At 40.4% G+C, this 17651-nt stretch overlaps 1 protein-coding gene across 1 annotated transcript; it reads left to right on the top strand.

The window, feature by feature from the left end:
• Positions 1-630: 630 nt before the first annotated feature.
• On the top strand, positions 631-11813 carry SLC35G1 (solute carrier family 35 member G1; the record flags this gene model as incomplete). The annotated part of the gene is made up of 3 exons (XM_084210545.1): positions 631-832; positions 4612-4792; positions 5289-11813. The coding sequence occupies 3 exons, from the start codon at positions 631-633 to the stop codon at positions 6046-6048; spliced, it is 1143 nt and encodes a 380-aa protein (XP_084066671.1). The 3' UTR covers positions 6049-11813.
• Positions 11814-17651: the final 5838 nt, after the last annotated feature.

Raw genomic sequence — 17651 nt, 5'->3', positions numbered from 1 at the left:
TGCAGGATCTGGGTGCAGTATCTGGCCGCAGTTCCTCGGGGCAGAGCCCGGGCCCGATGGGCCCGGCCAGGCTGAGCTGAGAGGGGTCAGTGCCGCGGGCACACACAGCGCTGCTTTCACTTTGGGCGCGCAAATGACGCAACAACGCCCCTAAAATAACTTCGCGTCACCTTTTCCCGGTGTTTTATCTCTTCTGCTCGGAAACAGCCGCGGCCTGCGCGGCCCCCTCCGCTCTCCGGCGGGGTCAGAGCTCCCCCTCCCGAGGCACCACGGCTTCGCTGCTCCCCGGCACCGCTCCCGCTGCCCTCGCCGGGTCTCTCTCCGGGGGACGCCAGGAAGGAAGCGCCGGGGCGCTGCCTCCAGTCCCGGCAGGGGCGCTCCGCCGCCGCCGGGCTCGCAGGCAGGTACCCGCCGCGGGAGGGACGGGCCGCCCGGCCGGTTCCAGGCGGGGCCTGGCGGGGGGTGGCGGAGCCGGGACCCGGTGCAGCCTCCCCCGCGGGTGCTCGGCGCTGCGGGCGGGCGGGGGGAAGGCGGCGGGCGGCGCTGGGCGGCCGCACCGCATGCGCAGGAGGGCAGGTGTCGCCGGCAGCCGAGGAGCCGCCGGGAGCATCGTGGCAGCTCCGCGTCCTCATGGTGCTGTGTCAGGGCGGAGAGGGCGACGCTGCTCCGGCAGCGGGCGGGCAGGAGCCGGAGGTGCCGCCGGGCCGGGAGGACGGGCCGGGTGCGGTGCAGCCGTTCCCGGCGCCCGGCGTCGAGGCGGCGGGTGCCGAGGAGCGCCGCGCTTGTGGCTGCTGCTCGGGCATGTCCTGGCCGTTCTGCTGCGAGGCACTTGGTGAGGAGAGAGAGTCGGGCAGGGGGGCAGCGTCGTCCCGGCTGGGCTGCCCGCCCTCGGGGTGACGTTGCCGGGCCGCGGGGATGAAGAAGCGGCCCGAGGGCATCGGGCCGTCCGCACGTGGCGGCGGGGCGGGGAGCGGCCTCGGGCGGCTGCAGAGGGCGCCCGGCATCGGTGCCCGCCCCGCCGGCGGCAGGAGCCGCCTCGCCGCTTCCGAGCCGTCCCCGGCGGGGGCTCGCACCTGGTGCCCGCGGGTCACCTGCGAGCGGGTCCGGCCTCGCCTTCTTCCTCCCGTCCTCTTGACCGGATAGGCCGGCCCCGGTGGAGGAATGAGCGGGCCGGCAGCACGACCTGCTCCGTGCCCCTGTACCCTGTGGCGGGCGCGGCTCGGGCCGGGTGCCCGGTGCCCCCCGCCCCGGGAGAGGCAAGGCCCCGGCACCGCTCACCCCCAGGGCCGGGCGGCTCTGTCGCCTTTGTGAGAATCTCGGGAGCGATTATTCCTCGGGAAAAACAGTACTTCCTGTTTTTAAAGTTTTAAAGACTTGACAGGTTTGGGTAAATAGAGGTGTCTTCTGCCCGTGTGAACTTCTGGCACTAAAATGCGTTTGAGAGCACGTCCACGTACTTGGGACTGTGACTTGCTCATAAAGCCACAAATTGATAAAGCCACAAACGTATTGGGAAATATGGAATGTATAGGTTTAAAGTGGAGTTCTCTTAAAGCATAAATGCCATCTTAAAATAATTTCTGAAGTTATCTGGAGTACTTTTTTCGAAAGACTTCACTGAAAATGTGTTTGTCATTAAAATGACTGTAATTGACTTTCCAGCAGAAAATAGATTTGTGAGCTGTGGAGAGTCCAGAGTCCTTCATCAGTGAAATTCACATTAGTGTCACTTACAAAGCAGAGCTTGGGGGAGAAAACCCAGTGTTTGAAATCCTGAGAAATTTGATTAATTAACCAGAAAGAGTACTTCGGTTTTGGGTTGTCTGCCTCAGAAAATTGTTGACTGTTGATGACCGAAGACTATGAATCACCCCTAGATCTTGTCTGCATGACCATGATTAGTTCCAATGCAGGCTGTTGTGCTCCTGGCACTTTACAGAAGTCAAAGAGAACTCTTCTGTTTTTTATAACATGGGGAATCTTCTGCCTTTCCTGAAGGTCTAGGACAATCATCTCACTGACTATCTTTCCCATAGCCAGTACTCTTCTGCCTCTTCTGCTATTCTTGCGATGCTTGTATGTGAGAAGTGTGATTTTTTTTTTTCATTGCATGCATTTTGTATGTATAAAAACTGTTTGCAACAAAGTACAGCACTAAAAACTCAATTAGAATTTACAGCTAAAACAGGATGCAGTGGGAGGCATTTACCTATGACTTAAAACAGGAGTGGAAGATTGTTTGAAAGCATTACGTGTGGAGATGGCCAGGAAATAAAACTGGAAAACTAAATCTGTAGCTACTCAAAAAAGAGTGCTTGGGTACTGCTTGAAATCTTTTGATTTTCAGGCTGCTACATTCTTTGAAAAAAGCACGAGTGTTTGACTGTTTTGATGGTGTTAGGCTGGTATTTGAGGCTTAGTATTTTGTGGGGCGGGAAAGTTATCTTAATGTAACTTCTCTGTAAAACTTTCTTTGAAATTAGTACTCTTCAGAACGGCAGTTCTTGTTTTTGGTGGAAGAACTTGGACCATTTTATTTTTAAAAGGAAATAAAACACTTTCTTATTGCTCTAAGTACATGCTTTGGCAATTCAAGATGTTGATGGTTTAAAATCTAGTATTACAAGATTCTGAAGATTCTGGTTTTGATAGGCTTGGTCTTTTGGGTAGCTTACAGAAATTAGTTCCTTCAGATTTTTTTTTATTCCTTACAATCAAGATCCTTTCAGTGTATTTTGCTTTAATTTGATTGGTTTTCCATTTCAACGCTTCCTTTATTTAGGTTGGCTTCATTCTGTAATAATCAGAGAAGCTATCATGCCTGAGATAAAAGTTAATAGTTCTGTTTGTGCTGTGTTCATCCATAAGCCAGCATGGGTTTGGATTTCTCATTTCAGTTATAAGCCAGTCTGATTCCTCTTGTTTCAATATTAGAGACTGTTAATTTTGTAGTTCTGTTATGTGACTGTGTGGATTAAGGCATTACGTAGTTCATGAACACTTTTTAAATCCATTTTGTTTCATAGTTGGTAGGTGTCCTGGTCCAGTGTTGGTTTGTGGTAGTTTTTATAGTCAGTTTTATGTAAGAGGCTGTTGCTAAACAGAAATATTTCAAGTAGAAGCTGTAACTCTCAGCTGCAATGTGGCAGGATTCCTTGAGAAGCAAACCTTTTGCCTACTTCGGGTTGTGGTTGCTGTTGTAAAGCCTGGGTCCCCGGGACTGTCAGCCTGCAATCTCCCTTTCTAGCCAGAAAGTAAGATGCAGTTTCTCAGCCTTGAGTGCTGATCTCAAGGAGGATCAAAATGGTTTGTGACAAGTTTTGTTAATTAAAAAAAAAAAACCCTCTCAAAACCATACTTAGTTGCTAAGCAACTCGCAGCCGTACCCAGTTGATGGTGTTTTAGAGGATCCATAAGGCTCACAGGCTGCCACACTAATGTGAGATGAGGCACCCTTTTATCAAAACATTGCCTCTGGGACATGGAGTTCTTGCTCCTATCTTTAGAGGGAGTTGCAGAAGAAAAGGTAGCTCCCAATGTTTTATGCAGGTAGAGAAAAAGAAAGAGATAGTGAGGTGACATCCCACTCAAATTTTTAGATGGGTTCTGTTTTCCTTGGTGTTCGCCTCTAGGTTCAGTGGAAATACTGTTCCTTTTATGCAACAAAGCAATAACAAAAAAGGCTGATTTCTTTGGAGATTGCTGCTGCTGACTTCAACGCAGTTCTCTGTCTCGCAGTTCTCCCTCTCCTTGCTTGCTTTTTTTTTTAATAGTTCAGTGTGGAGAAAATGAGTGGAACGAGGAAGAGTTATGTTGTTGAAGAGAGCCTGAGGCAATGAGGAAACTTGAATAAAAACATTAGACTTGGGAAACTTTCAGGAAAGGGAAGTCTGATAAATAAGCATAAACTAAGGTTTTCATGGAGTTATGATAGATATCAGGTCTTTGATGTTCTAACATTAGTTACCTAAATTTATTCTGCTTAAAAATCTGTATTTGATGCCTATTTGAAGAAAATATTTGGACTCTTATAGCAGGATAAAAATATTATTGGTTTTGGTCAAATTTAGGGTGATTTAGCTGCAAAATAAACAGGAGGTATAACAAAAATGAATTTCTTACAGAGACTTTATATTGTGTATTTGTGAGAAAGGAAATTAACTTTTGCTTCAGAACCTTAGTTAACTAAGCAGCTGATTCCCAAGATAATAGTTTCAGAATCCGGCTATGGACTGTTTTGTAGTCAGTTACATTTATTGGTTCCTGGGCAGAATTGTGACTAGTTCCTATAATAAATCACCTGTTCTAGTCTGATACATTCAAGAAGTTAGGTCTACTAACTCATGTAGAATGGGAGTGTTTTGTATCCCAGGTGTTACAGTTCATCTCTTACACCCTGTTTTAAGAAAAAAGAAGACCCATGATGGTCAGTGAAAAGTATTTTCATGGTAGGTTTGGTAAACACATGTAATATTTGCGTTTGTTTGTTTGGTTCCCCTGTTCTCCATTACAAAAATTACTACAGATGCGTGGAACACTGCAGTCTGCAGAGCTGTCTGATCAGAGAAGTCTTCTAATAGATCTTTATTAACTGTAGTTTATCTGTTGCAGGGACAAAGAAGAAAGCTGGGTGCCCAGGACTTGGTCTGTTTTATACCATACTGTCTGCCTTCCTTTTCTCAGTGGCCTCTTTATTTCTTAAAAAAATAGAAGATGTACATTCAGTGGAAGTGAGTGCGTTTCGATGTGTTTTCCAAATGGCATTTGTTCTTCCTGGTTTAATATACTACAAGTAAGTGTAAAAAATTTCAAGTTATTTCTTAAAACTAGATCTAGAATTGCCACTCAAATATGATTGCAGTGCAGTGTTATTTTAGTTTGGACTTCAGTTGCATAACTACATTATTTTAGATTAGTTGGTCGTTTCTTAATATGATTCAGAAAACTGAAAATCTTTGACTCCCTGAATGGCAGAGGCTTCTACTAGGATTACTGTATTAAATGCTTTGATTTCCACAAAGAGGTGATCTTAAAAAAAACCAGAAGATGATTTGTAGGTACTGTTGGGTTATTTTGCAAGTGAAAAATTTATCACTAGAACAGGTTCTGGACTCTGAATGTGACTGGGGGTCATGATGGAAATAAAGTGGTCTGTGATCAGACAGTTAAGAATATTTGGATATTAAACTCCCTTGCCTAGAAAGGTGTGTACCATACTTAAATATGTTTGGATGTTAGTCATGAAATAAGCAAGGTAGTGACATTAATGTGACATTTCTGTTTTTCAGAACAGGGTTTTTGGGACCAAAAGGTAAAAGAATTTTTCTTTTCTTCCGAGGATTCCTTGGCTCTACTGCAATGGTTCTTCTCTACTACGCTTACCAAGTCATGCCACTAGCTGATGCCACTGTTATAACTTTTACCAGTCCTGTTTTTACGTCATTGCTGGCATGGATCTTTCTCAAAGAGAAATACAGCCTTTGGGATCTTCTGTTTACTCTCTTTGCAGTCACTGGAGTGATTCTTATTGCCAGACCACCATTTCTGTTTGGCTCACATGTTGCAGGGATTGAAGGAAGTTACTCAGATCACCTTAAAGGAACTATAGCAGCGATTGCAAGCACTTTTTCCGCAGCTTCGACTATTGTTATACTAAGGAAGGTGGGAAAGTCTGTGCATTATTTTTTGTCAATTTGGTATTATGCAGTGATTGGATTAATTGGATGTGTTATAGCATTGTTTGTTTTGAATGAATGGCGTTTACCACATTGTGGTAGAGATAGGGTTTTTCTAATATTAATAGGCTTGTTAGGGTTGGGGGGTCAAATATTTCTCACAAAAGCATTACAGATAGAGAAAGCTGGACCTGTATCAATAATGAGAACCATGGATGTGGTGTTTGCTTTCATTTTACAAGTTCTTTTTCTCAATCATATACCAACTTGGTGGACTGTGGGTGGTGCTCTTTGTGTTGTAGCCAGTAGTTCTGGAACCGCCATTCGTAAGTGGAGACACAGTGTGAAAAAAGCTAAACAGAGGGAAATCTAACAATATAGACACCTATTCACTACAGAAACAAGCCATCTTGAAAGATGTATAAATACAATATTTATTTTTATTTATTTAAATATCCCATTTACCAAATTGTACTACCAAATTATATCCAGTAAAATAAGTTGACTTTTTTTTAACCAAAATTGAAGATGTTTTAGCAGCTGATGAGGTATATACTTTCCTTTCTTATATTTAGGCTAATATGGGCAGTAGAAAGAGACTTAAAAGATGTCGCTTCCTTTCAAAAGTGTACAATATTTATTTTCCTAAAGTTTCTGACTCTCCACTTAGACTCTGTTTTTCAGAGCAGTGGAAATAAGTCTCCAATAATATTCTGTGCTTGATTACCACAGGGATTGCAGTACAAAAGTTGAAAGGGAGTGAAGAGTTGATAATTCTTAAACAACCAGCTTTTATAGAACAGATAAAGCTTGTACTTCTGTAAGCTTTCTAATTATTATTTTGCACAAACAAATGCCAAATGCAGATTTAATTTGGATTCTAAAAAAACAAAAGCGATTTCATTTTTCCAAGTAATATCAAGAGAAAATTAACTTGTGAAAATTACCTATCAGCTTTGCTTTTTTACAAAAAGTATTGTGTTTGTACTTACTTCACAGACATAGTGAAATAACCTAATCACCTATTTTTTTTCAAAAGTGATTTTCCCTGTAAACATGACTTTAGTTGCTGCAGTCTCAGTGATGAGAGACAACAGTTAATTCTATACACACATAAATTAGCCCTTTCTTCTGGTAGGGACTGCTGCGCTGTAGCTGCACTTTTCTTTATTCTATGCAAAAGATTATATTTTTTAGGTATTTAATATAGGTTATATTTAATGCTGCTTATGACCCTTTTCAGATTCTTCTATACAAAATTCTTTATGAGACCAGTTGGAGTCTCCTTTGCCTTCATAAACTTAGAAGGAGTTACATTAAAGCTTTTGCCTGTTTCCTAAGAATGTACAAGAGTGCAATATAATTGCAGTTTCACAGTAAATGCAGGTTGGCCAAGGTCATACAGAGATTCTGCAGAAGAGGTTGGAAAGGAGGAAAGCTTGGTGGAAGGGTGACACTATGCATACACATGACATTCAGGCATCCCCACTGCATCAGACAGTCCTAGTGGGCAACTTCAGCCCCACTTCTCATGGTGGCCCTTTAAAATCTGTATTTATCACTTCTCTTGCACATCTTCTCACTTTTGTAGGCTTTATCTTGAATGCAACAAATACTAAAGAAAAATAGTTTTATTACTGATCTTGGTGTCCTTCACTTTTCAGGAGGACTAAATGTTTAGTATCAGGAAGTGAAATTTTCCCAAGTTGAAACTTTTGGGTCTTGTCTCAGTAAAGTTTAAAGAAAATTTAAATTGGAATCTTTATTTGGTCCTTTGTATCTTGAGGAGGTTTTCCGTTACTTACTCAGTCTGGTGTTTTTCTGAAATAGAATGCTGTGTTCTGTACACGTGATAGTTTTTTTTTTTCTAAATCACTAAAGGTGGTGGACATTATCTTTGATTTATAGATGTCTGGTCACATGTCTTTGCTAATAAGCATTGCATCCTGTCAGGGCAGATCCAAGGACTTCAATCCCAAAGGCATGGAATGCAAATAGTACTTTAGGGTCAGAGTATCATAATATACTGAGTCAGAAAGGGCCTGTCAGAATCATTGAGTCCAACACCTGGCCCTGCACAGGACACCCTAAGAGTCACACCACGTGCCTGAGAGCATTGTCCAAACGTTCCTTGAATCAGACAGGCTTGGTGCTATGCCTGCTTTCTTGGGGACCTTGTTCCCTCGTTCCTTGTTCCACCCAAATGTCCTCTGGGTGAAGAACCTCTTCCTAATATTCAGCTTAAACCTCCCCTGACTCAGCTTCAGGGCATTTACTTGAGTTCTGTCGCTGACTCCAGGGAAAAGAGATCAGCACCTGCCCCTCCACTTCCCCTTATGAGGATGTTGCAGACCTCAGTGAGGTGTCCCCTCAGTCTCTTCTCCAGGGTGAACAGACCAAGTGACCTTTAGCAACTCCTCATAAGTCTTCCCCTGCAGACCCTCCACCATCTTCATTGCCCTCCATTATGGTCTCTAAGGGCTTCCTGTTGTTCTTACGTTATGGCACCCAAAACTGCCCCCAGCACTCAGTGCAACGTGCAGTGCAGAGCAGAGTGGGACAGTCCCCTCCCTCGCCCAGCTGGCCATGCTGTGCCCAGTGCCCCCCAGAACACACTTGGCCCTCCTGGCTGCCAGGGCCCTGCTGACTCTTGCTCACCTAGCCATCCACCAGGTCCCCCAGATCCCTTTCTGTGGTGCTGCTCTCCAGCCTCTCATTCCCCAGTCTGTTTGTTGCCCCACCCCAGGAGCAGAATCTGTCACCTGACCTTGTTAAACTTCATATGCTTGGCAGTTGCCCAGCCCTCTTAATTTATCGAGGTATCTGCAGGGCCTCCCTGCATTTGAGGGAGTCAACAGCTCCTCCCAATTTAGTGTCATCAGCACAAACTTGATATTCCTTGGAGTCCTGCATCCAAGTCATTAATGAGGATGTCTAGAGCCCATTAGAGTCTAGAGTCCATTAGAGACTGGACACATGATGTCACACCATTCTCTGTAACTCTCTGTGCCTGACCTGTGAGCCACTTGCTCACCCATTGTGTAACACAGTTATCCAGCTGTGTGCTGCACATTTTGTCCAGAAGGGTGCTGTGACAGTATCAAAAGCTTTGCTGAATTCCAAAAAGATTATGTGTACTGGCTTTCCTAGATTGACTGGGTGGGCTTCCCTTTAGTAGAAGGTTTGACAATCAAGACTTGCCATTCGTGAAGCCGTGCTGGCCGGGACCAATGATTGAGTTGTCCTCCAGGTGTTTTTCATTGCCTCACAGAAAAACCTTTACTGCGTATCTGGATGTGAGGAGCTGTCTTTGTACAAGTTTCTGTAGGTAAAACCTGTGCCCTGAATCTGAATGTTTTTATGGATATGAGAAGATTCCATTTGAATAGCAGAATTGGTTCCTGCTTACAGCTGTCTGTTCTCTGCTTTTCCTGAACACTGGAGCTCAGCTACTGCTGACAAGGTCAGGAAACTGCTTTATTATCTCTTAAAAGCCTCACTTCATAATAAAATTCCAGTTTGGCACCCTTTTTGCTTAATACTTGAAACTCTGAACTGGGATTGTTTTTCTGCTGCTTAACCATCACTGCCATTGAGAGCAGCTTTCAGGGGAGGGAAGGAAAACAGACTGCATTTTTTACTGCTTCACTTCATGTGTAATAGGCATGTGTTTGAATTGCCACTTATAAAGGTGTGGTTCCAGAGCTGTTCACATTGATGCAAACTTGGATTGTCAGCTAGCCCTGCTCTCTCCTCTTGGCTCAATGCTTATGTGGTTATGTGATGAGCTACTCCTGGGACCTGATCCAGTACATATCTTTTTAGTAAGGGTGTTGGAGAGGGCAAAACTGGAGTAGCCTAAACTTGATGACAGTATAAAAACTTTAGGAAGTAGAATTTGGTAGTAGTTTAAATTACATCATATGAATGCTGCTTTGTCAGTACAGAATAAAAATTATGTGGAAGCTTACATTAAAAAACATCTTTAGTCTGTGTGATTTCAATCAATCCTGTTTACACTTAGTAGAGAAGAACAGGTTACTGAAAATAGGATTGTTTTCTTGCGCTCAACACACAAGTAGATGTAGAAAATATGCTACATGACCAGAAATCAACATCTAGGTATAGTGATTTGTAATTTTTTCTCAAGTTCTAGCAGAAACTCTTTCAATATATTTCTTGTGCCAAAACCCCCAGATGATTGGTTTTTTTCTTTGTTCAAACATACAGGGTTTCCTTATGGCTTCATCTGCTTATTTCCTTTTGCTGTTCTTAAACCTTGCTAAATATTTAAGTTGTTAAAATAATAATCTAAACCAGATTCTATGTTCGTGGATGTATGTTTTGGAACATTGTTTTGATTTTGATCAATCTTTTAGGGAGCTGTTTAACTGGAATGAGAATGAAGGACTTGACTAGGGCTTCTCTATCCATAAAGCATGACAAGCTAGTTTTTGTAACTGGTTTTTTCTAGATGATGTTGGGCGTGAAAGACATTTAAGCTTTAAGTTCTTCAACCACCTCAATTCTAAAATTTTTCTTCCTCTCAAATATAGGCCGAAAGCCTAAATATTAGTTGCAAGCCTTTAAGATAATGAAACTACAAAAGTGTGGATACCATGAAATGCTGGGGTTTTTAAATTGAAAATAATCTATTAAAATTTCTGTTAGGATGGTGAAACTTTTCAAAAATTACCAGTTTGAGAATCTGAAATGAAACTGGCTGAGCCTTGATTCTTTTAGATTTTGATCTTTAGCTTTTTGATACAGCAAGTTTCTCAGGGTCAAAAGTTATTTTTCTGAGCTTTGAGTCAGAAATATATTGATGTTCATTGTCTGTAGTGTCCTGCTGTGATCTTTACTTTATAAATACACTATTCTAATAGCAACTCCTTCTTCTGTAATATGATGGAATATTGTTGCATTGCAATTGCTTTGTTATAATGTTAAGTTTCTCTTGAATTTCAACATACTCATTCAATGTTCTGATTTCAGTGGATTCTGAATAGAGGGAGTAATAATTAATTACTGGTTATTTTGCACAGAAGCATAGGGATAAAAAGATTTAATTGTTACTGATGCATCATAAGTTTGGTTAATGTTCTTTACTATGCAAGACACTGTAATTGCTGGTGGTCTTCAGTGAGACTTTGTAGCCTTAATGCCTTATGTACCCAACTCTTCTATAGAAAGCTGATGGCTTTGTACTGTCATTGTGCAGCAGCCAATTTCTTTCAGGTTCAGTTGGTTGTTTAAATTATGCTCTAAAAGCCCTTTAAATAAGGGCTTTTTAATAAGTGTACACCAAGAATTTGACAAGCTCATTGTAATAGACAAGAGTGGTCTGTATAATTTAAATGGATTTCCGGCATTTGTCTAACACCAGGCATGAAATAACCTCAACACAACAGCATTGGTGATATTACTAGTTAAATGTGTAATTTTTATTCTGAAAACAGATTCCCAGTTCCAAAAAGTGGTCCAAGATGATGCTTCCTGCAATTAGTAATGACAAAATGGATCATACTTCCCTTGATCATAATTTTAAAAATAACAACTTCTCCCATGGTATTTTCTCTTCCTTGAGCTTTTGTTTAAGAGCTGTCTGTTGGAGGGTTTATTTCTAGGGAGGCAGCCTCTTTTGAAGTTATTTCCTTGCTAACTAGCAGTAGTTACCCAGGAAGAGTCTGTTTTTTAGTTCTCTAACCATAATTACCATGGCAGGCTCATCTGTGGCATCAGCCCCACAAGGGTAATAAAAACATTGTCTGTGTCCCTGCATGGATTCAGTGTTTGCAGTGCTGACAGCAGATGTGATCACTGACTTCAGCAGGACATTGTAGCTACCAGCAGAATGTTTTTGGGGTCATAACCGCCTGTACATCCAAAGAAAAGTTGTGGCTTTATGTTCCTTCAGATGCAGGTGACTTCTGGGGGGAACACACATAGAGTTCTATGGTGATAACTTCTGTATATCAGAATGAGTAATTTCCTATGTTTTGTGAATTACTGTTTGACAAAAAGGGGGTAAAATACCCTCAGCAGTAATTAAAGGATTTTTGCTATGTTCTATATATTGTTAAATATATGTTGAATTATATGTTTTGTAGAAGTTACTGGCTTTGTTATGTAGTAGTATATTTTTATAGACAATTCTTATATATTGAAATGTTAAGAATATTTTCATAAGAGATTTATATTCCTCATTGCTAATAAAATTATTCTGAAGAATTAATCTCTGGTTTTGCATTGATTAGTGGACTATATCTGAATGCATTAATTGTAAAACTTAATGAAATAACTGTTAATCAAACAGTGCCTGGTAAACATGAACATAGGCCTCAAATTCTCTGATATTATCATGCTGCATTACTTTTTATGCCTTGCAACAAGCTAGTGACAAAATGAAGCTTCATCAGCTTCCATACATTAATTTCTTAACTAGAAACACTGTAGCACTGACAGATCAGTAAAGTTAAATTTTCCTGTGTCCAAGTGGCAGTCTGTTTCTGTGGATTTTTTTGTTCTCTTTTATTACTATACATCATGATTTGAGTTCAACTTTTGTCCCACTTATCACAAGGTGATATTTAATTCACCCTCATGCTTCCCATTATCTAGTGTGTTAATAATTAATTTGTCACCAAAGAGAAAAAAATTCATATTTGCTAAGTATTACAGAAAGATTGCTAATTTTTATTGTCCTTAGAGCAGTGCTGCTTCCTACAGTGTTGTCAGTTTTAACAAGAGCAGAAGATACCAGAAGTGGACTTCTCAAGCTTGTGCTTGAGAGCTTTGAGAGGAGGTGACAGATGTTTTTGTTCTGGGTGTAACTTAGAGAGGGAAAAATAGAGGAGGGACAGGAGGGACTGTGAGTTACATTGTGGGGAGTTACTGGCAGCTTTGGCCTGTCTATCCAGCACCCTCTTCACTTTGTATGTTCAAAAATTAACTCATTGTAGGACAACTTGTCACTGTTTGTTTCACATGCTTTAAAGTAAAGAAAAACCAAGGTACTTCCCAGAGGTTTAACTCTGCCAGGCATGGGCAAGGGAAGATTATTTGGGAAGAAATTTTGCCACTTTCTCTTGGCAGTTCTGTGTGTTCTTTGGAACAGCTAATCTAATAGAAATTTAAGCTTCGAGGGAAGGGGGAGGGAAAAGAACCTTTTTGGTGACTATTAAAATATTTATTTAGAAATTATTAGTGACATAGCATAAGAGACAAAGGCTTTTACTAGATTATAAAACTCTTGAAACAAAATTACACAATTATGCTATTCGCACACACCAAAAAAACCCCAAAACAAGACAAACTAAACAACAAAAACCAACAAAACAAAACACACACACACAAAAAAACCCAAAAAACAAAACAAAAAAACAAAAGGAAAAGAGGTCGAAGGATTCAAAATTAAAAAGCATTCCCATTATTGGAAAACAAACTTCACTGAAGTTGCAAAATATTTACAAGCACTGCACTTCATTGATTCGATAAAGTGTTCTTACAGTCCTGAGCACAGGAAGTAGTGCCTGGGATAAAATATGCAGATGAACTCTTCAAATATATTTCAGTTGATTGTTCTTCAATTGGCTTTTATGGAACTGTGTTTTCTGACACTGCTGAATATAGTTCATACATTACCCTGTCAAGGAGCAGGGAATTCTAGAAAGGATAAAAAACTGATTTGTCAGCTGAGTTTACGTGCTGAGGAAAGGGAGAAAGATTTGAGTTCTTGCAATGCTGGAATGAATTATTTTTGGGGTCTGTATGAAAGAGGTGGAAAGAAAATTTGTGTTTCCTGGCTAGCAAGTTCATTTTCCCTCTGTAATGTGACTGTTCTGTCGGCAGGTGGGGCTGTCTTTCTTAATTTATTCCTTAGGGTGTAAGATTAAATCCTCTTAAAAATCCAAATCCGCAGATCTAGACATTAAGTTTCAGTACAATGATGTACTCAGTTTAAATATTAAATTTAAGTGGGATTCAAAATGCTATGAAGCATTTTATTGACTACACAGAATACTGCTCAGCAGACCCTTGAATAATTTCTTAAACTCTTTTCTCTGATGTTTTAAACTGTATCCTGCACCTCCCCCAGAGCAAAAGATTCTAGGTGGTGCTGGACGACTTTGGCAAGGCTCTGTCTAAAATTCTAGGGAGCAAGGAGAGAGGGTCTGCTCCCTTCCTGTGAACATCACTGGTTGGCAGGGATCTTGTAGTGAGATTGGACATCTTATCAGTAATGATAGTACTGGGTATGATGCAGTCTGGATATGTAGCAGAAGTCCTAAATATTATTATTATTTATAAAAAAAAATTAAAAGGGAGGGATAACAAGTACATTCTTACTGCTAAATGCTTTGTGGCAAATTGGGGGGGCTAGGATGAATTTAGGCTATTGGTTCTAAGGTTGCACAGAAACAGCACATATGCTGTCTGAGCAGTTTACCTTGTTGGTCTCTGTTTTTCTCCTGTTTGGCTGGGGAATTAAAAAAATATTTCTGTTCCGCTCTTAATCTTTATTTTGGGGCTGGGGTGAGACCCCTACATAGTTCTTGAGCAGGTTCTTGGTGCAGGTGCTGCAGCAGGGAGGCCTTTTACATCATCTAGTACCTCATCCCCAGGCCCTACTGCCAAATATTTCCAATGCTAGGGTTTCCCAGTAACTGTTGCTCTGGTCACCACAGCTATGGGTGGTGACAGGGCTATGGACAGGAGCAGGTGTGCTGGAAGAGCCTCTTCAGCAGGGCAGCTGATTAAATAAGGAAGTTGTGCAAGCTCTTGAACATAGATGCACCATATTAAAGCCTGGTAGAGTTGGGAAAGGTTGTACCAACTTAAACTAAGGCAGAGAAATATTGGAAAGTGAGGAGGTGACATGGCTAAGTACTACAGTGGGCTAGAAAAAATACTTGTCAACATGTTTTCCATTGGAAGGCTGGATGGAGTATTTTTTGCTGGTGTTAACTGGCACTGTTAGGTGTTGTTCTACCTCATAGGAAGTACTGGACAGTTTTTGGGAAGTTGAGTAATGTTAAAGAAGAGGAAAACCTTTATAATATTATTTGGAAAGGCTATGTGGCAAATCCACTTTATTTTATAAAGATACAGTGCACTGTGAATCATATATTAATATTTACTTTCTTGTTTTCCCATTAGTACTTTATTACATAAAACAAATATTCCTTTATATTACCATAAAATTGTTCAGTCACAGGTTTTGATCAGGAAGTGAAGGAAAAAGCTGTTTGCTTTTGAAAAGTAAACCTAATTTTTTTTTTTTCAGTTTGTCAGAATTATTTCATGTCAATCCATGCCTTGTAAAAGATGTGTGTTGAATTTCTTCATTAAACATCATCTTTATGTAATATGAATAAGAGCCTGTGTTCTGCTATTTGTAGTAATGTATGTAGGGAGTCCATATGAAAGCACTTAGCTGATGTTCTTTATTCTTGGCACGTGACAAAACATTTTTTTCATTATTAGAAATGGAGAGTGATAACAAAATACTACAATCGGAAATCTTGCATGGGAGGACTGCAAGACAGCCTTTTCTTCCCCAGAAATCTCGTTTGCTTATGTCATTTATGTCCCTTTTCTGCTTTACCTGCCAGAACCATGTAGCTGTATTTCCTTTGCAGTTTGTTACTTCTTAATTTGCACAAATGGTGGCTAATTTGAATTTCTGATGTTACCAGCGCAGTTATGTGTTTTTTTTAAAGGAAGGAAGGTATGAAATACACACATACACATACATATACACATTCACATACACCACATACATATACACATACACATATATTAAGACAAACTAGAAGCTTTACAGATTAACCATATATTTTGCATCAACAAGACTTGTAAATTTTAATTACAATGTCTGTCATAAATCATCTTGACTCAGCTTTACAGAACAGCCTCTTGTGTCTGCTGTTCTCTTAGGAGGGGGAAGGAAGGGGCAGAAAAGGGAAAGGAAAAGTCTGGGGGAAAATCTTTGTTCTCTCGCTGGCAAGTTCTCTGTAGCAAAGCTGTCCCACTGAAGCCTGACTGTGTGATTGGGTACAGATTTAAGGAAGAGAAGGAACAGTTTGTTCTCTGCTGATTATATAAGAATACCCTTGACAGCATGTTGCTTGCTTCAGATTACAGCCTGTATCCCATGATTAGCATGGAAAAAAAATAGGAAAACTAGAGTGATACCCACAGTTCTATTTCTTTACGATGCCTTTTTTTAATCCTGGAAACCTTGGGCATAAGGCAATGGACACAACTTTATTTTAGCCTGTAGCTCTCTAGATGTCAGTTTTGATCAAAAAACTTAAATACTGTTTTCCTCCAGAAAAATATATTTGCCAGTTTGATTCTGCTGTTTAAAATTTTCTGGAGAATTCTGGTCTTTCCAAATTCTCTGATGCCCACAGATATTTTTGTAGCATGTTTTTCTAATTTGCCTTTTGTCTCCTTGGATATTTAGAACTTCATTTCAGGACTGAAAGCATTTTTGCAGTCTTTTACAGATCTTTTTTTATGACAAGACACATTTCTTCTTTCACATGCACAGTTGGAAATATGTCCCAGGTAGATAATTAAAGAAAAAGCATTTTTCACATTTCATTTCTCCCATTTAAATGTTTTTAAAGCATTAGGAACTTCTGGATAGAAGCATGAAGGGTTACATAGCACTTTTTAAAACTGTAGCCTAGATGTCTATCTCTGGAGTTTAATGGATATGTTTAGGCCCCCCAAATTTTAATTTTTATATAGAACATTACATGCTTACATACAATTTGCTGTAGAGAACAGCAGCTACTTTCTGTTGTGCTCACACTGTCATCTCTCAGAGGTAGAATCAATGGGAGCTATTATGGTTGCAGTCTCAGGGACAGGCATATTGGGTGTGCAGTGAGGGTGCTCAGAAAAGGGAATACAGCCCTACAGATCAGTCAGGACTGCAAAACTCTAACCCTGCATGTGGTGAAGAGTCATCTGGTTTGAGGTCATCTCCTGCTCTCCCCTCAAATGCTGCCATCGATGGACTGTTCACTGGAAAGCCAATTACATTTACAATACACTGGCAACAGAGAAACTTGAAACCAGAAGATATCAACACTGTACTGTCTTCAGAAATCCTAGAAATTTGTTTTGGACAAATGTTTTATGAAGATGTTTCCATACCAGCCCCATTCACAAACAATTTGGTTCTTTAGCAGCAGTTTTGCTGTCACAATCTTCTTGGTAACTTTTCTGCACATGATTATAGGCCATTGGTTTAGAATCTGCCGGTGCTTATGTATAGTTTTATTATTTACTTTTTTCCTTGAAGTGTCAGTTTTGTTTTTATGACTTTCATGATAATTTCAGATGTACTTTTATTGCTATATTATCACACTTTGAAGAATTTTTGACTAGTTTGTCTGGGATTTTCAGTATTAAATGCCTCATGACCACATGTATTTATTTTCTTAACCTTAGCATATATATGACTCCAAGTTGTAATTAGTGACTCCATGTTAAACTGCACCAACATGTCTATAAAACACAGCATATGGATATCTTGATGAAAGGAAATTGGGAGATGCTGCTTTTATAAACCTGAAAGCTGCAGAGCAGATGTGGAAGGAATTACTGCAAAGAATCTCTACTGGCATATAAAACAGAAGCTGAAGTTTATTTTGGTTTTATTATAAAAGAAAAAACATTATACTAAAGCTCTGTTGTATTTAGGTTACATAAAATTTTGTTGTTCAGGACTAGCTGTGAAACTATGTGCACTGATGTGACAATGGAACAAGGCAATTTTTTCTCCTTTAAATATTTAGTACTAGAACTTTACAAGTGAATTGTAAAACACGTATTTTTAGATTTTACAGTAAATTTAATAATGTTCCTTTTTGGAGGAGAAGACTGTAATAGATATTGCAAAGTTAATATCCTTTTTTTAATTTCACGAGCAAAGAGCAAAATAGTGATTACCCTTTT

This window comes from Fringilla coelebs (assembly GCF_963513975.1).
Source record: "Fringilla coelebs genome assembly, chromosome: 8".
Lineage (NCBI taxonomy): Eukaryota > Metazoa > Chordata > Aves > Passeriformes > Fringillidae > Fringilla > Fringilla coelebs.
Note: the sequence above shows the minus strand (reverse complement) of the source record. Positions and strands in the feature narration are given on the sequence as shown.